The sequence below is a fragment of the Amblyraja radiata genome, chromosome 1, assembly GCF_010909765.2.
Source record: "Amblyraja radiata isolate CabotCenter1 chromosome 1, sAmbRad1.1.pri, whole genome shotgun sequence".
Classification (NCBI taxonomy): Eukaryota; Metazoa; Chordata; class Chondrichthyes; order Rajiformes; family Rajidae; genus Amblyraja; species Amblyraja radiata.
Window position 1 is genome coordinate 149,013,877 of NC_045956.1, and position 26,524 is coordinate 149,040,400.

Sequence of the window (26,524 nt, forward strand, 5' to 3'; positions counted from 1 at the left end):
CTGCAATCGGTCCGTGACGTCCCGGATCCTGACACCAGGGAGGCAACACACCATCCTTGAATCCCACCTGTATGTACCAGCCGCAGAAACCCCTGAATGTACCTCTCACTATGGAGTCCCCTACTACCACAGCTCTGCCTGACGCCTGTCCCTTCGGCTTTGCTTCAGCACCATGTTTCGACTTACAGACCTGTCCGCCGCTCAGACTGGCAGTGTCTTCTGTCCCGATAGCTTCCAAGAGGGCGAACCTGTTTTCAATAGGTACATCCCCCGTGATCTCCTGTACTCCAAACTTCCTTCCCTTCCTCATCGTTACCCACCTTTTCTCTTCCGGTACCTCCGGAGTAATAATCTCGTTGTAGGTCCTGTCCAGGAAACTCTCGTTTTCCCAGATGATCCTGAGGTCATCCAGTTGCCTCTCCATTGCCCAAACACAGTCATTCAGGAGCTGAACCTGGACACACTTTCCACAGTGGTAGCAGCCAGAGGCATCAGCAGTGTCCCTCACCTCTCACATCCTGAATCATTTCTTCACTGCGTCTCACCCTCTCCAACTTTTGGCGTAGTCTCCTCCCTCAGCCTCCTCGCCGAAGACTCTCGAGCCAAAGACTCGCACTTTTCTCACAAGTCGCTTCCCTCAACAAGTCCGCTCCCCAAGAGCAAACCGTTCTTATATTAGCTGATAAATTGACTAATGCACTAATTAGCTAACTTACTGATTTATAATTAAAGTTCTCAGCCATTCCCCGCACCCACTCCTTCACCTGCCGCTCCTCTGCCGACCTTGAAGGTATGTGTCGCAGGCTGGCCCGAACTGGTTTTGAAATCACCCACTCCTGGAAAAACACTGAAAAACTCCCCTAGAGATTACCTTCTCAGCCAATCCCCAATGACAGAAGGATTGGAGGTTGGCCTGTGAAATATGAAATGAAAATATTCAAATGAATAGGTTTGTTTTGGTCATTTTCATGATGTCAAATGAGATTGATGGCTGAGTGAGTTCTCCACTGAATCCCACCTGAGATGGATTCAGATTCAGATTCACATTTATTGTCAAATGCACCATGTGCAGTGGTATTTGAGTTACCATGCAGCCATACAATTCTTCTTCTTCTTGCATATGGATTGCACAGCCTAAAGTTGTAGGACAACTTGTTCTATTTGATCTTCTTTCATTGTGCATTCGTCGAAACAGGGTGGACCATGTGAAGGTTGCAATCTACCACCCCAGCCATACAATGAAAAGAACACAACACAATTAATAAAAGAACGATAGAACTGAACATAAACATCCACCACAGTGATCACTGTGATGGAATGCAATAAAGTTCAGTCAGTCTTCCTCCTTTTGTACACACGTGTTTGGGGCTTTGACCTTCCATAGTCGCCGCTACAGACGGCCCGATGTACAAGCCCTCTCGTCGGGATGGTGGAAACTCTGACGTCGGGAAGGATGGAACACACTTCGCGGCTTGGAGTGCCCGATTCAATCACTTTCTTACCGAAGATCGCGGCTTCTCGATGTTATAAGCCGCAGGCAGACCAGCGGCCAGAGCTCTTCTCCGGCGATCCCCGGCAAGGGATCCCTGGTTCCGGGATGGTAAAGTCCGCTCCACGCCCACTGCTAGAAGTTCCGCAGACCGCGGCTTCACGATGTTAAAGTAATTTACATACATTTAGACATACTAAAAACGAACAAAAAAAGTCGAAATGACTGACAAATTGCTGTCGAGGCTTCTTAACTCTTTTCTCACTTTGGAGTTATATCTGGCACTTACGACAATGATTGTTGGAAGCAAATGATATTATTCCTGTTGATCCTTTGGACAACTATCTGTTTGCAACCATCTTCAGTTGTTTCGGGATGAAATTTTCTCATTCATTAGCTCAATTAAATTGTTACCCTTATCCAAACGCTCAAAGGGTTCAGCCATCTCAATGTCAGCATTAGTGGAGCAGCTCGGAAGTTGGGAAAGATGTGTTTGAGCCAGAGAGGGCACAGAAAAGATTCATAGGGCTATTACCTGGAATGGTGGGCTTGAGTTCTAAGAAATTGGATATACCAGCTTTCCCCTGTATCAAAGCAGAATGAGCAGTGATGTGATAAAGGTATTTTGAATAATACATAGAATAATAAAGGTATATAGAATAATCTAGGGAGGCCCAGCGGAGCAGCGGTAGAGTTGCTGCCTTACAGCACCAGAGACCCAGGTTCAATCCTGACAACGGGTGTGTCTGTATGGAATTTGTACGTTCTCCCTGTGACTGCATGGGTTTTCTCTGGGTGATCCAGGTTTCCTCCCACATTCCAAAGACGTAACGGTTTGTAGGCTGATTGGCTTCTGAGAATTGTAAAACAAATTGGCGGTACTGTGTATAGGATAGTGCGAGTGTGCAGGGTGATCGGTGGTCGGCGTAGATTTGGTGGGCCGAAGGGCTTGTCTCTACTCTGTATCTCTAAACTAAATTGGGAGGATAGACAGAGGCTGTTTCCAATAGAAAGGTGATCTAAACTAAAGGGCCTGTCCCACTTGCATGCAATTGCATGCATTTGGCGCGACTAAAACGTGGTCGCTTGAGGCGTACGGGCACCGTATGGCCGCGCGGGGTCGGTCCCACTTAGAAGCGCGGAGCTGTGCGGGGCTGGTCCCAGCATCGCAGTGTCCAAAATCTTTGCACGCCAACGGCCTGTCGGCATGCAGGCGCATTGCGGTCGTATGCAGCGTCTTGACGGCGTACGCAGCGTCTTGATGGCATACGCAGCGTCTTAACGGCGTATGCCTAGCGCATGACGTTGATGACGTCACCGCCCGACGCCGTGCGACGCCCAAATTCAGTCAGCCTGTCTCCTGCCCAACTGATTGGTGAGTATGATGCAAATTACTTCACGCGCGAACTTAGCGCGTACTTAGTGCGAACTTCACGTGAACTCTGCTTCCGTTTGGTCGCGCCAAATGCATGCAATCGCATGCAATTGGGCCAGGCCCTTAAGGCATGGGTTTGTGAGAGGACGGTGATTTAAAGAGGATCTGAGGATTACATTTTGCCCATGAAGAGTAGTTGATAACTGGAATGAGCTACCAGAAGAGGTGGTGGACGCAGGGGCAATATTTAAGAGATATCTGGACAGGTACTTGAATGAGCACGACATTGAGGGAAATTGAATTAACACAGGCAAGTGGGATTAATACAGATAGACATCATGGTATGGCATAAGCACAGCGGTCAGTGGGGCCTGGATCTGTGTTACACAACTCTTTGACTCTAGTGCATTTACGAAGCCATTAGAAAGTCCATCCATTCATGAGTAATGATTTGGTTCTGCGAGAAAGTAAAACAAGGAGTACATTTATTGATTAAACTATTGCAAGCTACCTTAATGCAATGAGTCATAGACATTGAATTTTAAAAATATATAATTGAAATTGCTATTTCATCAAAAAAAGGTGAGACAATATTAAAATATACATCTCCTTCAAAAGGTCTGGAGCATTTGATTATAATTTTGTTCAGGCTGGGTATTGTGCTTTTTAAAACCTAAACCAGATTATGACAAAGTCAACCTCAGCAGTCCTGTCGGAAATGGAACTTACTATAAGATTAATCTGTCTGGATACATCAATGGATTAGGAATTGGAATTATTTTCCATATGTCTTGATGATAGTGAATACACTGTTAAAGATGAACCCGATTACCAAGTGTTGTGCTTGGCTACAGCCATTGCGATTTCCGTAAATTATATTAGTTTTTACTGCAGCTGTTTTCTCGGCGCATACATGTATCCACATCTGGGTTCCCAATGCTTAATTTTAAATTCAAGTATTTTATCTTCCTTGGTTTCATTGCACTAACCTAAAACGTAGAGTGTCCTCAACGTAGATGACAGAATGTACTTATCTATCAAAGTACTTATTTATTTATCATGCACTTATTTACATGCCAAGAGGATCACGTGGCATCTGCACAACATTGTCCATATTATTTTAATATTGAGGCAATATCAAGATTGAGCTCACTGTTATCCTAGTGTGTACTACAAATTATCTTCCAACTGTGCTTTCCTTTAAGACAGATTCCCTCACAGTCCCCAGCCCCGAGGTTATCTTTCATATCCCATGCTCATTTATGCCAAGATTAGTTATCTGGTGCCAGATCTAAGAATCTGTCAAGATTTGAGCAATTTATCAGCAGTATTCTGAAAATGTATCCAGATTCACCTGAATACAGCATTTGATATTAAAAATTGTAATATTTCAGCGGAAGACTTTAGCTCAAGAATCACCCTGAAAATGTTATAAATTTAGATGCCGATTTTATGAATGGTCTTTCTAGCATTTTATTATATATATTTCCAGATATTCTATAGATTGTTTCTTTCCATGATGGATGACTATAAATCTGGACCGGAAATCTAAGCTTATCTGAAACTCTCAACTTCTGCAGAGTCAGGCTAAAATCGAGCTATGCTGCTTTGGGAATAATGATTTCCTATAGAAATGCGCATCTTCTAAGATATCTGAGTAGAAGAGAGACTTGGCAATGAGCCAGGTTTCCACTGTTCCTATTGATTATGAAGGTTAATTTAGCAGTTTGAATATGGACATACGATCAATTGGCTTATGTTATTTTTTTGAATGAAATTGTGTCCAAAATAAGGCCAACATTCCCATTAGAAACATAGAAACATAGAAAATAGGTGTAGGAGGAGGCCATTCGGCCCTTCGAGCCAGCACCACCGTTCATTGTGATCATGGCTGATAATCCACAATCAATAACCCGTGCCTGCCTTCTCCCCATATCCCTTGATTTCACTAGCCCCAGAGCTCTATCTAACTCACTTTTAAATGCATCCAGTGAATTGGCCTCCACTGCCTGAATTCTCTCCAGTCAGAGAATTCCACAAATTCACAACTCTCTGGGTGGAAAAGTCTTTCTCATCTCAGTTTTAAATGCCCCTCCCCCCCTTTATTCTTAGACTGTGGCCCCTGGTTCTGGAGTCCCCCAACATTGGGAACATTTTTCCTGCATCTAGCTTGTCCAGTCCTTTTATAATTGTATATGTTTCTATAAGATATCCTCTCATCCTTCTAAATCCCAGTGAATACAAGCCCAGTCATTCCAATCTTTCCTCATATGACAGTCCCGCCATTCTGGGGATCAATCTCGTGAACCTGCGCTGCACTGCCTCAATAGCAAGAATGTCATTCCTCAAATTAGGAGACCAAAACTGCACACAATACTCCAGATGTGGTCTCACCAGGGCCCTGTACAACTGCGGAAGGACCTCTTTACACCTATACTAAAATTCACTAGTTATGAAGGCCAACATGCCATTAGCTTTCTTCACTGCCTGCTGTACTTGCATGTTTACTTTCAGTGACTGGTGTACAAGGACACCCAGGTCTCGTTGCACTTCCCTTTTTCCTAATCTGACACCATTGAGATAATAATCTGCCTCCTTGTTCTTACCGCCAAAGTGAATAACCTCACCTTTATCTACATTATACTGCAGCTGCCATGCACCTGCCCACTCGCTCAAACTGTCCAAGTCACCCAGCAACCTCATAGCACTATCTTAGTTCACACTGCCACCCAGCTTTGTGTCATCTGCAAATTTGCTAGTGTTACTTTTAATTCCATCATCTAAATATATATTGTAAATAGTTGGAGCCCCAGCACCGAGCCTTGCGGCACTCCACTCGCCACTGCCTGCCAGTCTGACAGGGACCCGTTTATTCCTATGCTTTGTTTCCTGCCTGGCAACCAATTCTCTATCCATGTCAATACCCTACCCCCAATACCATGTGCTCTAATTTTGCCCACTAATCTCCTGTGTGGGACCTTATCAAAGGCTTTCTGAAAGTCCAGAGACACCACATCCACTGGCTCTCCTTCATCCATTTTACTTGTCACATCCTCAAAAAATTCCAGAAGATTAGTCAAGCAGGATTTCCCCTTCATAAATCCATGCTGACTTGGACAAATCTTTTTGCTGCTATCCAAATGCGCCGTTATTATTTCTTTAATAATTGACTCCAGCATCTTTCCCGCCACCGATGTCAGGCTAACTGGTCTATAATTCCTCGTTTTCTCTCTCGCTCTTTTCTTGAAAAGTGGGATTACATTAGCTACCCTCCAATCCACAGGAACTGATCCTGAATCTATAGAACATTGGAAAATGATCACCAATGAGTCCACAATTTCTCGAGCCACCTCATTAAGTACCATGGGATGCAAACCTGGGGATTTATCAGCCATCAGTCCCATCAGTCTACCCAATACTATTTCTTGCCTAATGCAAATCTCTTTCAGTTCCTCTGTCTCCCTAGATCCTCTGTCCTCCAGTACATCTCAGAGATTGTTTGTGTCTTCCTTAGTGAAGACAGAACCTGTTCAACTCTTCTGCCATTTCCTTGCTCCCCATAATAATTTCACCAGTTTCTGCCTTCAAGGGACCCACAGTTGGCTTTAGTAATCTTTTTCTCTTAACATACCTAAAGAAGCTTTTACTATCCTTCTTTATATTCCTGGCCAGCTTTACCCTCATACTTCAACTTTTCACCCCGTATCGCCCTTTTTGTTACCTTCTGTTACTCCCCTTAGAATATTTCTTCCTCTTTGGAATGAAATGATCCTGCACCTTCTGGATTATGCCCAGAAATTCCTGCCATTGCTGTTCCACTGTCATCCCTGCTATGATCCTTTTCCAGTCGACCTTGGCCAGCTGCTCTCTCATGCCTTCATAGTCCCTTTTGTTCAACTGCAACACGGACACTACTGATTTAACCTTGTCCCTCTCAAATTGCAGATTAAAACGTATCACTACCTCCTAGTGGTTCCTTTACCTTGAGTTCCCTTATTAAATCTGGTTCATTAGATAACACTAAATCCATAATTGCCTTCTCTGTGGTAGACTCCAGTATAAACTGCTCTAATCCATCTCGGAGGCACTCTACAAACTCCCTTTCTTGCGGTCCCGAACCAACCTGATTTTTCCAGTCTACCTACATGTTGAAATCTCCCATAACCACAGTGGCATTACCTTAGTTACATGCCAATTTTAACTCCTGCTGCAACTTGCTCCCTATATCTAGGCTACTGTTTGGGGGCCTGTAGATAACTCCCATTAGTGTCTTCGTACCTTTACAACTCCTCAATTCTATCCACAATTCTATCAACTTGTATAATGTGCTCTTTCCCTTCATATGCATCAGCGATTGTATGAAATGGAACATTATTCACCTTAACCTAGGAACCCCAGAAACAGATCATCAGACATTAAAATGCCTATTTTCTTTCTGCAGTGAAGGTTAGAACAATTTTCTTGATTTTTAAGACTTTGAATGTGTAATTTATTCATTTAAATTAATTCACTGGAATTTTTTCATGGAAATGTTTTAAATGGTGAACCAGTAAAATTTGTATTTAAATGGCTCCATATTTTCATTATCATTTTCGAGACTGTGAAACTGAGTTGGTGAAGAAGACTTTAAATGCTGGATGTCATGAAGGTTGAAGGAAACAAGCGATGAGATAATTTTGACTGTACTATGTCATTGCTTGTTGCAGTAGTTTGATGCACAAACAATGAATACATTGGAGTCCATTTCTATAAAGTGACATTTGGATTACTGCAGGGGAATGTAGAGAAACTTGTATTTCAAAAGGGTGATACAATCCTAAAAGTGTCAAAAGTGAAATATATTTTATTGTTGCTTTGCTTCTTTCCATTATCACTTGTCAATAGTTGTCTGATGATCTGTTTCTGTTGTTCCTAGGTCGAGGTGACTGATGTTCCATTTCATACAATCACTGATGCGTATGAAGGGAAAGAGCACATTATACAAGTCGCTGCTAAGGACAGTGAGATTGGGACCTGGAGTGAGTGGAGTAAGGCTGTACACGCAACACCATGGACTGCATTGGCATCAGATTACAAGCCTGAAGAAAATATTAACAATGGTATGCTGTAATATAGAAGTTCAGTTTTTTTTCCAATTTAAATCCATTACAACCCTGAAAGTCTTCCCAAGCTAAAGGATGAAAAACATGGTTGGCCAAGTTTTTAATATTATCCTTTTATTGAGGTCGGGAGAATTTGTCCAATTGCAATGTGTACACCTGTCATGCACTTACATGTAAATTGTCATTCACAAACAATATATTGTTTACATATTTGTGCAAATATGTGTTTCTATTTTTGAGACCTGGCTTTGAATTTACCATGCAGAAATCTTTAATAATTATTTTTCCTCTGAGGATGCTGAGGTCTGCTATCATTCTGTTCAAATAACATGTGGGTCCATCTTTATTGTTGCCAACTTTTGCATTTACCTCTTTTTCGTTGGCTGGTCATTGATTGGTTTTCAACCTCCATCACTTTGCTTAAGCTATTACTGCTCATTATGAGTCGAGACATTGAAAACCAATAAATTACTTAGCACTGCAGTACACCATAATGGATCACACTTTAACCCAGTATTCACATTCACTCTTGCCTGGTAGAAGCCTCTTTGTCAAAACCCCTCCCCTGACATCAGTCTGAAGAAGGGTCTTGACACGAAACATCGCCCCATCCTTCCCTCCAGAGTTGCTGCCTGTCCCACTGAGTTACTCCAGCATTTTGTGTCTACCATTAAAATACTAACTAATTTTCTCAGTCTGGAAATGGTAGAATGACTGGAGCCAGTCAGGGAACCGTGTCTGTTCGCGCTTTGATGATGCTTAGAATTGCCAACACATAGACGGAATTTCAAATTTTGCATGTTGTACTGCCACGCTACCTTATGGTTCTACCATAAAACCATGCCAATGATAACTAACTGTTAAAGGCGATATGTCATGTTACTCAGGCAGTCTATGTCATTCCCCTATGACAACTTCCTCAATTCTACCTTCCTCAATGCCAAATATTGTTAATAACAAAATACATGAAAATAGATATCTTAGATCTAAGAAGAGGACAGAGACTGAAAAGATTTTAAGGAGTAAATCTGACAGACTATATTCCGAGTGTGCAATTTTGATTATAACCCACGTTGTAGAAATGATTTAATGATATCATAACTTTTTCTCAATTCCTTAACTCAAGCAAACCTATATGCAAGGAGAAAAAGAAACGAAAGCATGAATTTATATAGTAGACACAAAATGCTGCAGTAACTCAGCGGGACAGGCAGCATCTCTGGAGAGTAGGAATAGAGTTCCATCTCTTCAGAGATGCTGCCTGTCCTGCTGAGTTACCCCAGCATTTTGTGTCTATCTTCAATTTAAACCAGCATCTACAGTTCCATCCTACTCATGAATTTACACAATGTTTAGTCACATCCTTCAGACATATTTCAAAAGTACCTGATGTACTTTGAAACGCAACGTATAATAAGTATTAATTAATTTCCCAAAATTGTGCCTCAAATTGTGACTGGAATATTTATGTTTAAATATTAGCTCGGGATCTTTAATATTCACTAGAAGAGAGGGTACAGCAAGTGGGGAATATTTTGGCTGTGTAGTATTCTACTAGTGCTTCCTTGCCCTGGATTAAGACTTGAACTCATTGGGGTGAAATCTGTCTTTGGTTGCCAATGCTAAACCCATGGCGATTGAAGTTAATGGAGCCAAATGCTTAACTAATACTTGCGCACATGTTTAGCATTACCAAACAATGATAAATTTATGCCCATGACTGCTTGACTGTGTTGCAAATAAAAAACAACAAAGCCTCAGCAAATGTAAAGTATTGATGTATAATAATATAAGCTCAATGACTTTGATAAATCCTTTGTTACTTCAACAGTTTCAGACATCTTAACCAGTACAACTCCAAGCGTTAGTGCCAACCGACAAAACAACTCTCCGAAAGTGGAATTGTCCATGATCTTGTTCCTCGGCATGCTCATGGTTTTATTTATCTGGTAAGATGCACAGATTCTTAATTTTATCAACTGCATTTTGTACAGGAATTGAATGAATGAATACGTTTATTGGCCAAGTCTTCACAAACAAGGAATTTGCCTTGGTGCTCACCTAAATGAAAGTACAGGTGCACAACCTTTTATCCGAAAGCCTTGGGAGCAGACACTTCTCGGATTTCGGAATTTTTCGGATGTCGAAATGGAAGATTTTTAACGTAGATTAGGTAGGTAGCGCGGGCGGCTTGGAAAGTCTGGAGCGGCTGCCTCCTCCCGGGACACGAACAGTGGGAATCATTGCTAATATCAATGGCTTTATGAGGTGAGGGTGTTAGTCAGTGTTTGGGGGCCTTTTTGTGTTAATGGGGGGGGGGGGGGGCTGTTAAGGGTGAAAAACTTTCATGCTTAGTCCCCTACTGCTGCGCTCGGCGAGGCGGGGAAGGCGCCCTGAGCGCTTTGTCGGCGGTCGCCGTGCCGACGACATCCCCAGCATAGCCGGAGCCTGGGGCTGACGTGGGCGTGGGCGGCCGCGGGCGGCACTGGATTTGGAGCGCCGCGGAGCCAGGGATCGAGTATTAAAGTTCTCTGGAGAATTAAAATTTCCCCCTTCACCCCCCCCCCCCCCCCCTCTTCACATAAAAGCCCTCCAAACTAACTGACTAACATTTAAGCAATGATTTACAGATGTTTAAGTGTCTCCCCGGTCTCCGGGGAGGAGGCAGCCGCTACAGTAGTACAGACCTGGGTTGACCGTGGGTCGTTTCGGGTCAAGTTTGGCGCCAAATGCGAGCTTTGGTGTGCAGACGACATCCTGGAAAAAATGTCCGGGTTTCGGAGCTTTTCGGTTTCCGGAATTTCAGATAAAAGGTTGTGCACCTGTATTTGTATAATAATTATTTTGATTTATAGAATGTCCAATTATGACATACATTATGGATAAATTTAATTAATTACTTCCATTGGCATAATGCTGACATTTGGAAATTGGAGGGCTCAGGTAAGCTCAGCAAGCATTTTCATTTCTATGATAATTGACACAGGGCGGTGCAGCGGTAGAGTTGCTGCCTTATGCCCCTGTCCCACTTAGGAAACCTCTGGAGACTTTGCGCCCCACCCAAGGTTTCCGTACGGTTCCTGGAGGTTTTTGTCAGTCTCCCTACCTGCTTCCACTACCTGCAACATCCGGCAATCACCTACAACCTTCGGGAACCGCACGGAAACCTTGGATGGGGCGCAAAGTCTCCAGAGGCTTCCGTTCAGGTTTCCTAAGTGGGACAGGGGCATTACAACGCTTGCAGCATCAGAGACCGGGGTTTGATCCTGACTACGGGTGCTGTCTGTACAGAGTTTGTACATTCTCCCCCTGACTGTTTGGGTTTTCTCCGAGATCTTCGGTTTCCTCCCACACTCTAAAGACGTACAGCCTTGTAGGTTGATTGGCTTGGTATAAATGTAAATTGTCCCTTGTGTGTGTAAGATAGTGTTAATGTGCAGGGATCGCTGGTTGGTGCGGACTCGGTGATGCGAAGGGCCTGTATCTCTAATAAAAAATCAGATGGGCACAAATCCAGAGCATGAATATCTTCTGTTTTAGTTCTTACTGTAAGGTCCTATCAGTGACTTTAGAGATTTGGCCTTTAACTTACTGCACTACTGTGAGCAATAAATCTGAACTGAATGACATGTTTGTAAAGTAAATAACCTGAAGCAATACAAAGCTCTCATTTGAAGGCAGAAACAACCTGCATAACAAAATAAGATCCTTAAGGGCCTGTTCCACTTAGGCAACTGTCACAGTCGTAGCAGGTCGCCGAAAAAGCTGTGACTTGACCCCCCCGCGACAATATCTACGACAAGCTACGACAACCTACCACCTAGTTGACGTCAAGCAACGGCAAGCTACCAACAACCGGCAACCCATTAGGGCGTCCACCTACAACCACACCTACGACAACCTACGACCACACTGGCGACATCCAACGACAACCAAAGTCAGTCTACATCCATCCGCGACAAGCTACGACAAGCAACGACCCTGTCGGCAACAACTGAAGACAATTCAGTCGCCGGTACCTTACGACCAACGTCACCTGGCGACAACCTATGTCATCCTGGTGACAACCTACGACAGCACCTACGACAGGAGAAAACAAACTAAGTCAAGCCCACAGTCGCCGAAAAGTTTGAGCGTTTCAAAATCCAGCGGCGACAGTAAAATGTTACGACTCTTTAGGCGACTTCAAGAGACTACTCACGACCATACAGGCATAACCCCGAGACCATGTGGCGACAGCCTAGCCGCCTGTGGTTGCCGAAAAAAATCGCCTAAGTGGGATAGGGGCTTTAGTATACTACATAGGGATGACATCCAAATAGATTAGTGTCAGAGAAAATTGCATCTATGTGCCAGCTCTGGCTAGATTGTATTTCTGGACATATCATGATCAACTTCCATTGGGACTCAAAGCAAACTTCTGAACTAGAAGTTATTTTGCTGTTGCTTCTGTTGCTGTAGAATCAGTTGTGCAATTACTTATTGATGAAAAATTTGCAGTGTGTTTGTGGTATTTGTCATGATGTGATCTCCATGTGAGGTTGTTGAACACTATAAGAATATGCCACAATGCATTGTTGAATCTCATGAATCTTGGTACTATTTATTAACATGGCATGGGGTGATTGATCAAATCTCTGGAGTTATCAACTACTACACTTGTTCATCAAATTCTTTCCCAGTAATACACCATAAAAAAGTATTAGAAATTCTGACATTCTATCGATTGTTTTCAGTTTAACTAGAATTTGCGACTATTAATATTGAACTCTTGTGAGTTATTTATTTACTTTGTTTGGTTTGTCATTAATACTGTTTCGGCCACTTTTTGATACCCACCCCTACTTCCCTTGTTAAAGTAAAAAATGCTGGGACCACTCGGCAGGTCAGGCAGAGTTCGTGGAAAAAGGAACAGTTAACCAATATTAGACACCATTCAGGTTTACAAAAAAAAACCACAAATTGCCAGAATAACTCAGCGGATTAAGGGGCTGTCCCACTTAGGTGACCTAATTGGCGAGTTTAGAAGAGTTTAGGAGAGTTTGAAATAATGTCATGCTGAAGACCTCCTTCGATTATGTAGAAGACCTTCTTCCACCTCCTTCGATTCTGTTGAAGACTAGCTTCGACTAGCTATGACTAACTTCGGGAAAATTGAACACCGAATAGTGGAGAGTGAAGCCGACCTCCTTCGATCTGCTTCGACCCCCCTTCGACCTCCGTTCGACTATGATGAAGACTATCTACGACTACCTTCAACTACATTCGACTACCCTCGATTACCTACGACTAACATGCCGACCTACTACGACCTACTATGACTAAACCTACGAGTAAAAAAAATATCTTTTTTTTTCCATGGCAACCTTTTTTTACTCGCGGGCATTTTTCAAGATTTTGAAAAATACGCCGCAACCTAGCTAAGGCCTCGAGTACACGGGGACTACTCTCGAGCATGAAGGAGAGTTTCAAAGACCTCCTACGACCTCATGTCAACCATGCTGCGAGGGCAAACTCGCCAGAACTCGTGGATTAAGTCACCCAAGTGGGACAGCCCCTTTAGGCAACATACCTACAAAACATTTATAGGTGACATTTCTGGTTGAGTACCAGCCTGTAGAAGGGTCCCAACCTGAAACCTTACCTATTGTTACCTATGTTATACTACTTGCCTGTTCTCCAGAGATGCTGCGTAACCCGCTGAGTTACTTTGTACCTTTTCTATTAACAGTGAACCAATGTTAACCAGTATTCAATTAAACCTCTTGAGGTCAAAGGCATATTCTCTACTCTAGTGTGCAGTTCTTCCATTCATATCTAGATTAATGTGTGAAAGTTGAAAGTTATTTCTATCGGGACATGATGAGCAGATTAAAATGTAGCAACAAGGAACTGCTGATGCTGGTTTACCAAGGAAAGACACAAATGTTAGAGTGGGTTAGACACCATCTCTGGAGACATAGGTGACATTTCGAGTCGAGTCCCTTCTTCAGACCGAGGAGTCTGAAACATCCTGAATTGACCCAAAACGTCACCTATCCACATTCTGACCAGCTGAGTTGCTTCAGCATTTTGTGTATTTCAATGAGCAGATTATTGTTGAGTAAGAACTCATTGAGGCCACCAGCTTTGAATCCTTTCCTTGTGGAAAGATGCCAACCAGCGGAGGAATTAATTGTGTTAATCCCGGCCTTTATTTTGGGATAGAAGGGGTTTGGGGGGTTTGCTCAGCAGAATATTCCTAACTAATCTTCCACACTATAAATTGATAGGAAACGTCCACCATATCAGATGAAAATCAGTGTCATAGTTATCCAACGTTTAACCTCTCAAGAGGCTCTTCAGATAGATTAATAGACATCATTTTTGGAAATGAACATATATTCTTTGTCCTCTTGCATGTTCCTACTATTGACTTACTCAGTCCATATGCCATTCTTCAGAATAATTCAAAACTGAACTGTCTCATTTGCTGCTATTCAGGTATTTTATGGGTGAGTTCAGATACAAGTGCCCTTTTTATGCATTTGCTGTTGAGCAAAGTATCTGTTGTCTTCCTTTCTCATTTCAGTCTCCTCCCCCAACATATTCAGTTCGATTTTCCATTTCTGCCTCTTCTGTTTGGATTGTCTTTCTCTCTTTCTTTCCTTCTTCTACAATGGAGGGTAATTTTCATGTTTTTTTCATTTATCACTACAAAGGCCTATTAATGATTCACTGTTTGCCCCTTAACTGGGTGGCTTATCAATGGGCAGTTAAAAGTTAACCGCTGAGTTATGTATGGGTCGCATCAATGAAAGCAGATTTCATCCTCCCAAGGTTTATCAAACAATAGGAAAGTAGTCAGTTTACATACACTTTTATCTAATAGCTGAATTAAAAAATGGAGTGTATAATTTCCTGTTACACAAATTATTCCATTCATTTCTCCTTTTTGCTTCTTGCTGCTAAGCAGTGGGCTTCACTCTCTATTTCATGCGGCAGTTTATAGGAGGTGCAGAAGAGACAATACATTGCAGGAGATAAAGGAATAAACTGGGGAGTTGGATATTAAAATAATTTTTAGAGGGTTTAACCAATATCAAGGAGTTGAAGATAGTAACTTAAAGATGTAAGCAACCAGAATGCTGAAAGTTTTATTTTGTGAAAGTTTTATAATTTTGACTTTCTAACTTATGCAAATGTATCAGCGATAAGTCAATTCACTCTTAATGCTGCATTTAGCTATCTTCATCAAAATTCTTTCAAGATTTTACTTTAAAATGTGCTGGAAGTTACCTTCATAAATTTAACCTAATGAAAAATGGACATATGTTTATGTGTTGCAACCTATGAAAGCTTTTTCATCCGCATAGGGATTACTGCTTTGCAGAATTCTCCGCACAAAAAACCCACCGGATTAAAAACATTACTGGAAACTATATGTTAATACTTGTGAGAAAATAGTTACGCAAGTGGTTGTTGACAATGCAGCTATGTACTGCTGCAGCTGACAACATTCCACTGGTAATTTTTTTTCTTATATATGTGCGCTGCGCAAAGCACAGCTGGAGCAGCTGGTGAGATCTACTTGGGAGAAATGAACAACAGGAAATGCTGCAAAGAACTGTTGTTAGAAGGACATACAGGTAGAATTTACAGTTATTTAGTCTAGATTATTTATTTGAATCAATCTGTCACATAATCTCAAAGATTCCCTAATTGTATTGCAAGGACCAAGATCATGACTTAAAGATATATCACTGTTATTTCATTGTTGCTGACGCTTGATATTGGTTAAACCAAGATGCATGAACCAGAGTTCAAATTCCATCTTGCAGCTGTGTAATGAAATAAATCTGGAGTTTAGAGTTAGTATTAGATATTGTGACCATGGAACTTCTGTAATGACATTTTAAAAAGGAAATCTGGTTAGTTACTCTCTGTTAGGAGAAAAAAGCAGCCATGTTTTACTGGTTTGGCCAATGTGTGACAGCAGACTCACAATTCCATGATTCTTGAACCCTAATCAATTGAAGACATCCGTATGTGAAGCCATTGTGAAAGTTTGACTACAGAAGAACTTGCATCGGCCTATAACAAAATTGACTATATGTGGTCCCAGCCTTCATCAGAATTTACTAATACTCTCATCTGAGGGTAACAGCCATTTCATTCAAAGACCAAACAAGGTGATGGTAGAAGGCAGGATTGTACAGTCCCCTTCCCATTATTCCCACCTCCAAACGCCATGAGCTCCTGCGTTCCTGGTCTTCAGATTGACTTGTGTAGGAAGGAACTGCAGATGCTGGTTTAAACTGAAGATAGACACAAAAAGCTGGAGTTACTCAGTGGGACAGGCAGCATCTCTGGAGAGAAAGAATGGGTGACGTTTTGGGTTATGGCCATTCTTCAGACCTGTCGGAAAGATAGCGGAGTTGGGGGATATGGGGAGAAGGCAGGAACGGGCTACTGATTGTGGATGATCAGTAATGATCACAGTGAATGGTGGTGCTGGCTCGAAGGGCCGAATGGCCTACTCCTGCACCTATTGTATATTGTCTAATGAAACGTCACCCTTTCCTTCTCTCCAGAGATGCTGTCAGTCCTGCTGAGTTACTCCAACATTTTGTGTCTATCTTCAGATTGACTTTATTGGTATGAATGTATCTGAGTAGATGCATTGTGTTGGTTCACAATGCAAAAGCCGACCCAGAATAGCAATTGAAACTAGGACTGTGATTCACCCTTTACAAGGAGGAACCACATGGAGATATTTTGACCAAATTGTGAAGGGAAGCACGATATATGTTCACCAGTAAAACAAGACTAAGCAGACTGATGCTGGCATGCAAATTTGGGCTTCATTGTTGATTGACCCTCTATGAACTTGCCCGATGAATTGAAACCAGAGAGTGAGGAGAACTTGAAAGTTATGGAGAAGTGCCACAGAAGAGAAGTTGATGCCAGTATATATTATCCATAATCATATTTGATGACAAGGCTTGAGTGGCCTAGTAAAATAAAATAGAAAAAACTTGAAATACTCAGTAAGTGAGTCAGCAGCAGTGGTGAGAGAAATTAGGCAATTTAGGTCGATTAAAACAAAATCTGTTACTAGTGTTATATGTATCAGGGTGTAATTTGTCCCACTTATGAGCCCAGAAAACTCCTGGAAGAAATGCTGCTCGTCTCCTCAAGATTTATATTTATGCCTATTCCTGATTGAAAGATTGTTAACCTGAAATATTAGATTTGTTTCTTTTGTGATCAGAAGCATATTTTCAGCAAATTTTTTTCGGTTATTTTGTTGAGTTTTGCTTTCTGCTATTTTCTTCCTGGTGTCATTGGCAGGTGCCTAAATCTGAATGGAAATATTTTCTGCAAATCTTAATAATCTTTAAAAATGGCGTTATATTGCCTGGCACAACTACCTCCTCTGGCAGCTCATGCCATATACCCACCACCCTCTGTGTGAAAAAGTTGCCGCTCAGGTTCCCATTAAATCTTTTTCCCTCTCTACCTTAAACCTCTGACCTCTAGTTCTTGATTCCTCTACTCTGGGTAAAAGACTCCTGCTCTAAGGAATAGAGTGCTAGCCTGCCCATCCTCTCCCTATAACTCAGGCCCTCGAGTCTGGGCAACATCCTTGTATATCTTCTCTGCATTCTTTCCAGTTTAACAACATCTTTCCTTTAGCAGGGTGACAAAAATCATGAATTGATGGCAAGTTATGAATATGAATGCAATGAATTACCTGAAATCATGAACACTGCCAGCTTGTTACAATATTGAAAGTGATTCACTGATATACTTTACGAATCACTAAACCTAATATCCCTTCATGTGACTCCAGTATGGCAATGCAGATCGTTCTCAATGCTTTGAGAAACTGTCTGCCACTGTAATTTATACATTTAAGGTAGTTGAATGATGTACAAACCAAGAAAAATATAAAACCCAGAGAAAGGGCAAACCAGGCACACATGATACAAACCTTTCTGTGTTTTGAAAGTGATGAGTTGGATACAGAACAGTTTTGATTTCCAAATCAAAAGAAAGGGGTTATGGGGAAAAAGCACAAGAATAGGGTAACGAGGGAAAGCTAGATCATCCATGATTGAATGGCGGAGAAGACTTGATGGGCCAAATGGTCGAATTCTTCTGAAATATATACCTGCCTTAAAGATAGTAACAGATTGATTACTAGATGTGAAGATTCTTTATATGGAAAGATTCAAGAGGATGGAGATATACCCAGTGGTCTTTAAAATGATGAGAGGTCATTTAAACATGCAAGATCTTACACGGGCGAAATGGCTGTTTTATGGTTAGAAGATCAAAAAAGCAGAAATTTCTGGGACAACCATCTCCATCTAAGTAAATAAATTTACTCTTCACCACACACCTTCATCCTGAGAGAGCAGCTATCGAAAGGATTAAAATGCCAATTGGAATAAGATTATTTTAGAGGGCTTTGAATCCTCAGATTTTTCTTCCTAATCAGCATATGAGTGAGTATATTCAGAATGCAAATCTTAGATTTTTGTAAAGTATTTAGGGGATGCAAAAGTGGAGGTAGAGCAGATATGAGATCCTGTGTGGGCTATTTTAGCCATTTCTAATGTAATCCTGATGCCCTCACAGACTCAAAAACATTATACTTTTGCTTTAGCAAGAATAAGTGACGTGAATAGAGAAGTAATATAAATTGGTGATTTAAACATCTAGAGGATTAAACATCTAGATGGTCATTTGATCCTCTATCACTACATAAACAATGTGCTCAGGATGCATTCACTGTGATTTTGGTATGTTATTTAAATTGATAAAAAATTACGAGGATATATTATCCTCCATAATATGTTTTCTTATAGGAATTTCGGGCATGGCAAGAAATTCAAAAATAGAAGAAGCTACTATGTATTTCTTTCAGGTCATTTAGTGCTTGAAAGGTTAAAAATGAGATAGCTATTTTGTTTAAACAACAGTGACTCGTCAAACTGCCTTGATCTAGCACAGTGAGTTTTGGACCACGAACAAAACCGACGAAAAATTGGATTTATTTTATAATCCCCTTGGTACAACATATATTCTGTAGCATGGGTATCATAAGATTTATAGGGCTGCCAGTTCCCTCCATCTCCTGGAGAAACACAGTTTCCGGTGTATTTCCATCTTCACCTACTCCTTCTGCAAACACAGTGCAAACAAGCTCCTAGTTCATGATAGAGCTGCCTTTTCAAATAGTTTTGTTTTTAATTCATCCCCAAGGTATTTAGTAGGCTTGAGGTCAGGGTTCTGAGCCAGTTCACTGCTGGGACGGTGCACTCTGATCTAATTTCCACTTGATCATAAGCTTTGCTGTTTATGAAGGCCACTACACCACCTCCAGGAAATCGAGGGAAAATGTTGGGTAGAAGAAAGCAGCACTCAATACAAGTTTATGCCACTGTGGCTTAAAATGCAAGAAGAGTTTTCATTGGCAGGAAAAATGCAACTACTTCACATAATAAAGATTTGTTTCCAGACAAGAAAGAAAATATCCCATGCTGAGGAAAAAAAGGCTGTAGAAATTCATAAGGAAGAATGAATATTTCCCCCCCCTCCTCAGACATTTTTATAATAATTGTTTGTAATCCTAACAGTAAACTAAATAAATAAAGAAAAATCCTGGGACAATTGTCTGGGCAAGAGATTCTGTGCATCTACCCGATCTATTCCTCTCATGATTTTATACAGAAGTGGGATGGATAATGAAAGTGACAGACAAATGGAAGTTCTGAATCACCCACCCCTGCTAACCTGAGTGCTAACAGTGGTGTTTTGCAGAGTGATAACCCAATTTTTATTTGTTTATCCAAAGTTGAGACCACTCCCTGAACATCAAATGCTGCACGATAAACTGAAGTCTCTTTGGACCTCTGCCATTTTAGGTTTTTTATACATATTTTAAAGATTTACTATGATTCTTGATTCCACTACTCTGGGCAAGAGACTGTGCGTCCACCCGATCTATTCAATTGACAATAGACCATAAACAATAGACGATAGACAATAGGTGCAGGAGTAACCCATTCAGCCCTTCAAGCCAGCACCTCCATTCACATTGATCATGGCTGATCATCCACAATCAGTACCCCGTTCCTGCCTTCTCTCCATATCCCTTGATTACGCTATATTTAAGAGCTCTAACTAACTCTCTCTTGAAAACATCCAGAGAAACAGCCTCCACTGCCTTCTGAGGCAGAGATTCCACAGATTCACAACTCTGAGTGAAAATCTCCGTTCTAAATGGCCTACCCTTATTCTTAAACTGAGGCCCCTGGTTCTGGACTCCCCCAACATCGGGAACATGTTTCCTGCCTCTAGCGTGTCCAATCCCTTAATAATCATATATGTTTCTATAAGATTCCCTCTCATCCTGTCAAATTCCAGTCTATACAAGCCCAGTCGCTCCATTCTTCGAACATATGACAGTCCCGTCATCCCGGGAATTAACCTTGTGAACATACGCTGCACTCCCTCAATAGCAAGAATGTCCTTCCTCAAATTTGGAGACCAAAACTTCACACAATACTTCAGGTGTGGCCTCACCAGGGCCCTGTACAACTGCAGAAGAACCTCTTTGCTCCTGTACTCAACTCCTCTTGTTATGAAGGCCAACATGCCATTTGCTTTCTTCAGTGCCTGTTGTACCTGCATGCTTACTTTCAGTGACTAATGTACAAGGATACCCAAATCTCATTGTACTTCCCTTTTTCCTAACTTGACACCATTCAGATAATAATCTGCCTTCCTGTTCTTGCCACCAAAGTGGATAACCTCACAACCTCACCCAATCTGTCCAAGTCACCCTGCATCCTCTTCGCAGTTCACACTGCCACCCAGCTTTGTGTCATCTGCAAATTTGCTAATTATTAATCCCTTTTCATCTAAATCATTAATGTATATTGTAAATAGCTGTGGTCCCAGCATCGAGCCTTGCGGTACCCCATTAGTTACTGCCTGCTATTCTGAAAGGGACCCGTTAATCCCTTCTCTTTGTTTCCTGTCTGCCAACCAATTTTCTATGCATGTCAGTCCCCTAACGCCAATACCATGTGCTCTAATTTTGCCCACTAATAGACAATAGACAATAGGTGCAGGAGTAGGCCATTTGGCCCTTCGAGCCAACACCGCCATTCAATGTGATCATGGCTGATCATCCCCAATCAGTACCCCATTCCTGCCTTCTCCCCATATCCCCTGACTCCACTATTTTTAAGAACCCTATCTAGCTCTCTCTTGAAAGCATCCAGAGAACCTGCCTCCACCTAATCTCCTATGTGGGGGCAAATGCTTTCTGAAATCCAGGTACACTACATCCACTGGCTCTCCCTTGTCCATTTTCCTAGTTACATCCTCAAAAAATTCCAGAAGATTAGTCAAACATGATTTCCCCTTCATAAATCCATGCTGACTCGGACCGATCCTGTTACTGCTCTCCAAATGTGTCGCTATTTAATCATTTATAATTGACTCCAGCAGCTTCCACACCACTTAATCTTTCGTGTCCTTATGCTATATAGTGGCTCCCCATTGCTGTACACATCGTTGCGCTATCGGAGTGTTAAGTGCAAGGTCTGCAGTCGTACATGGATTATCCTGTTTTCTCTCTCCGTCCTTTCTTAAAAAGTGAGATAACATTAGCTACCCTCCAATCCACAGGAACTGATCCTGAGTCTATTGAACATTGGAAAATGATCACCAATGTGTCCACGATTTCTAGAGCCACATCCTTAAATACCCTAAGATGCAGACCATCAGACCCTGTCTACCCAACACAATTCCCTGCCTAATGTGAATTTCCTTCAGTTCCTCTGTCACCCTAGGACCTCTGGCCACTAGTACATCTGGGATATTGTTTGTGTCTTCCTTAGTGAAGACAGATCCAAAGTACCTGTTCAACTCGTCTGCCATTTCCTGATTCCCCATAATAAATTCACCCATTTCTGTCTTCAAAGGACCCACATTCGTCTTAACTAATTTTTTCCTCTTCACATACCTAAAGAAGCTTTTACTATCCTCCTTTATATTCTTCACTAGCTTACCTTCGTACCTCATCTTTTCAACCCGTATTGTCTATTTAGTTATCTTCTGTTGCCCTTTAAACGTTTCCCAATCCTCTGGCTTCCCGCTCATTTTTGCTATGTTATACTTCTTCTCTTATATTTTTATATTGTCCTTGACTTCCCTTCTCAGCCACGGTTGCCTCTTACTCCCCTTAGAATTTTTATTCCTCTTTGAAATGAACTGACACTGCACCTTTTGTATTATTCCCAGAAATACTAACTATTGTTGTTCCACTGTCATCCCTGCTAGTGTCTTTTTCCAGTCAATTTTGGCCAGCTCCTCTTTCATGCCTCCATAGTCCCCTTAGCTCAACTATAATACTGACACTTCCAATTTTCCCTTCTCCCTATCAAATTGTAGATTAAAACATCATATTATAGTCACTACCTCCTAATGGCTCCTTTACCTTGAGTTCCTTTATCAAATTCCTCTCGTGATTTTGTTTGTTTGATAAAACTATCAACATCATTATGTTATGCTTTCATCCACAAGTCTTATAGTGTCACAAATCTTGTGTCATCAGCAAAGCTGCAAATGTGCCTTTCCTTTTAATGAATCCTGTAAAATCACAAAGAACCTTTGAGGTTGATTCTTCTGAGATGCCACTCACCACATCCTGTCAATTAGAATGTCTCGCCGTTATTCCTATTCTTTGCCTAATCTCCTAAGCAAGTCAATAATTTGTCAGCGTCAACTTTAATTAATATATCCATGCAAGGGATTTGCCACATGTCCCCTGGATATGTGTGTCAATAAAATTATAGACATTCTGCTGTCTCAGGAGAAGGTTACAGCAGGGTTTTCAAAGTCAGGGAAATGATAGCTTGCTCATCATTTTATGGGATGAATTGAAAAAAGCCACAATGTTTAGAAAATAAATCATTTGCAACAAAATAAGAATGGGGAAAAAAACGTTATCTCTTGATGCAAAGTACTTGGTGGGAGCGTGGCTAATTCAAAGCTTTCCGTGATCTTCCCACCATGTAACGATCAGCTGCAGGAACACTATAAACCTTTCAACAATTTTTAATTGATTCAGTGCCACCAAAAATGGTTTGTTGCTCCGTAGAGTCATGGAGTAATACAACACAGAAAAGGCCCTTCGGCCCAACTTGCCCTTGACAACCATGATACCCCATCTACCTAGTCCCACCTGTGCACATTTGGCCCATATACATCTAAACCTTGATAGACAAAGAGTGCTGGAGTAACTCCACGGGTCAGGCAGCATCTCTGGAGAAAAAAGATGGGTGACGTTTCGGGTTGGAACCCTTAATCATACTCACGGGTCTATCTTCGGTATAAACCAGCATCTGCAGTTCCTTCTGACAGATCTCTGTTTAAACCTTTCCTATCCATGTACCTGTGCAAATGTTTTTAATGTTGTTGTTGTTCCTGCATCAACTACCTCTTCGTTCCACATACCCACTACCTTCTGTGACCAGATGATCTCACAATGTCACGCAGTTTCCCCTATGATTTATAAATACCAATCTGCTATAACAACCATAATAATAGACCAAACTTTACATAAAATGTAACTTCTAAAATATAAAATTGCACGAGTGATGAGTGAACAATTGGATGAAATTACAGCTTTGCCACAGTAGGCTGTGGAGGCCAAGTCAGTGGATATTTTTAAGGCAGATATAGATAGATTCTTGATTAGTACAGGTGCCAGAGGCTAAGGGGAGAAGGCAGGAGAATGGGGTTAGGAGGGAGAGATAGATCAGCCATGATTAAATGGCAGAGTAGACTTGCCTAATTCTAATCCTGTTTCTTATGTCCTTATGACCTTTGTCTGGAAATGGGCATTTAAATGTTCATCTCCTGGTCAAGGGGAGATAGAAAAACAAATTCAGATGGGTGTTTATTATCATGCAGGTGCAATAAAATACATCTTTTTTTATGTGACAGAATATTTTACAAATCTAAATATAGAAACTGACCACTCCTGAAAGAAGAACCTATATTATGAATTTGCTGCTTTTACCATATAAATTATTAATGGCACAAACGTTATATTCAGCAGCTTCCGAAAGGTCAACCTCTCAGGTGCTAATGAATAATTAATGCATGATCGGTCGTTGGTATTGTAATTATTGTAGAAAAATGCTTGCTGGGATAACTGGGGAATGTCTTAGAGAAGGGACTGAATGCAATTGTTACACTGCTTTTAAAGTGAGAATGAATTTTGAAATGCATTTTTGCATTGAAAATATTTCTAATGCGTTTTTATTTTGTGTTTCAACAGACCGTTACTTTGTGTATCTGTAGTAAAAGACAAAAGCAGTTATGAGAATCCGTGCTTTTTATTTTGCACATGTGATGGATCCAATGCATCTCCCTTTTCAACATGATTCCCAAAAATAACTCCTCGGAATGCGAAGCTCAGATCCCTGTGAAAGTTCACAGAACACGGACACATTAACAGAAGGAAAGCAAAAGCATGGATCTCGACTGGACACACCATCACGCTGAAGTATTTTCTTTGAAGGGCAAAAATGAATACCATTTAATCTTGCATCTGGTGAGGGAAATATTTTCCAAAAAAAAAAATGAATGTGAACAAAACCAATCACATACAGCTAAATCATCATGCCAAAGACACCGTGATCTCCATGACCTTTTTCCACAATGCTCTGCTTTCCGAAATACAGGCATCTGTTTAGTGAGGGCAGTTGCCAATAGATGATGGTTTACTGTTCGTGACAGCACTGTGAAATTTTGAGTGTGAGAATTGTGGTCAGTAGGTTTATTACAATTGGTTTGAAACAATGTTTTGTACTTATGGCTGATATCAAATGATGGGATGTCTTGCTCCACTATGAACATTATGCCCTAAATTGCCTGTGACGGACTGCATTGTTTTTTTTTACTGGAAGACATTTGTATGCTATTCAGTTATGACAATAGAAGATTCTGTTGTGTTTTAAAAAAGCACATATCTTGATTATTATCTTTCCTTAAATAACAATTAAAAAGAACAAAAACATAAAAGGGATCAATTTAACTTTTCACATACTGTCCAAGAGTGCCACCTACATAAACTTGACGCAGTTAAATTTAGTTGTGCAGGGAAATCATAGGTTCTCTGCTACCTTTCAATTACCATGGAATTAATTTTTATTGAAATCAGTAGCTCAGTCCTCAAATTTCTTCTTTAAAGAAGTTAACAATTTATCGTTAAAATTCAAAAATGACTTATTTAACAAGTAGTGGTTAAGTGTTAGAATTAGACCATTGTAAGTATTAGAATCAGATTTTTTTTTGATTAAAACAAAATAACACTTGTTAGAAAAGGGTCATTTAACAAAGGTGTGTTCTTGAATATAAAATAATTTGTTTTATTGCCAAGGTTCTGTGTGTAGTTAGTACCTATTACTATGCTTGGTACACCCATTTGAAATGGCATGATAAATGCGCTTATCAAATCTAATTTCTGTCCAGTCAAAATCAAGTTCAACAACATTTATTTAATAATATTTTATAATTATACAAATCAAGTCCAATTTTAAATAACATAATTAATGGAAGCTTTGAGCCATGTGTTATTTCGAAAAGTGTGCAGTGGCCTATAAATTGGATTGCGAGTACTGTGTTTTACATTACGGTACAATTAATTTTTAAAGGCTCAATATGTAAACTGTGTCTTTCTACATGAACCATGCAATTTGCATCATGTGTAAGGCGTTTCCGAGTGCATAACACGTTAATAAATGTAAGATGGTTGATTCATAGTGTAGGCATTAGATGACATTATCCATTGTGCAATGCTCATTATAAGCATTGGAGCAGAAATTGGATTACGCTTTTCGTGTTGAGATGCGTTCTTGGGCAATCACTTGAACCATACATTCATAGTGCTAGGAAGAAACTGCAGATGTTGGTTTAAACCGAAGATAGACACAAAATGCTGGAGTAACGCAGCGGGACAGGCAGCATCTCTGGAGAGAAGGAATGGGTGACGTTTTGGGTCGAGACCCTTCTTCAGTCTGAAGAAATATCACCCATTCCTTCTCTCCAGAGATGCTGCCTGACCCGCTGGGTTACTCCAGCTTTTTGTGTCTATCTTCATTCATAGTGCTAAATGTGTTGCAATTATATGATTTAAAGTACTTCTTGGTCTTTTCATATTTGCTGCACTTTGAAAACTGCCAGTAGGAGGCCACTTGATCCTGTGCAGCGACTTTGGGTAAGGCCCCTTGCTATTTCACTAATCATCGGGTCTTCACATTATACAGCATGGAGAGAGACCCTTGGTACAACTTGTTCAAGTTCAACCAAGTTGACATCCTGGGGTCCCATTTGGCACTGAGGCTGAAGAACCCTTCCTAATCATATATCTGCCCAAATGTCTTTTGAAAATCAATTTTATTTGTGTTTATAGCTTCCTCTGGCAGCTCATTGCAGATACAGACTACCATCTGAGCCTCAAAAGTCCGTCTTAAATCACTCCCCTCT

At 41.0% G+C, this 26,524-nt stretch overlaps 1 protein-coding gene across 6 annotated transcripts in view; it reads left to right on the forward strand.

Moving 5' to 3' along the window:
* The window catches only part of cntfr (ciliary neurotrophic factor receptor), a 327,137-nt gene extending 301,780 nt beyond the window's left edge, over positions 1 to 25,357 (forward strand). For all 6 annotated transcript variants that reach the window (XM_033032525.1, XM_033032497.1, XM_033032521.1 and 3 more), the window contains 3 exons: positions 7,780 to 7,963; positions 9,798 to 9,915; positions 24,315 to 25,357. In XM_033032525.1, coding sequence (XP_032888416.1) covers positions 7,780 to 7,963; positions 9,798 to 9,915; position 24,315 — 303 coding nt within the window. In that variant the 3' untranslated portion in view covers positions 24,316 to 25,357. The remainder of the gene's footprint in view (positions 1 to 7,779; positions 7,964 to 9,797; positions 9,916 to 24,314) is intronic.
* The last annotated feature ends 1,167 nt before the right edge of the window (positions 25,358 to 26,524 follow it).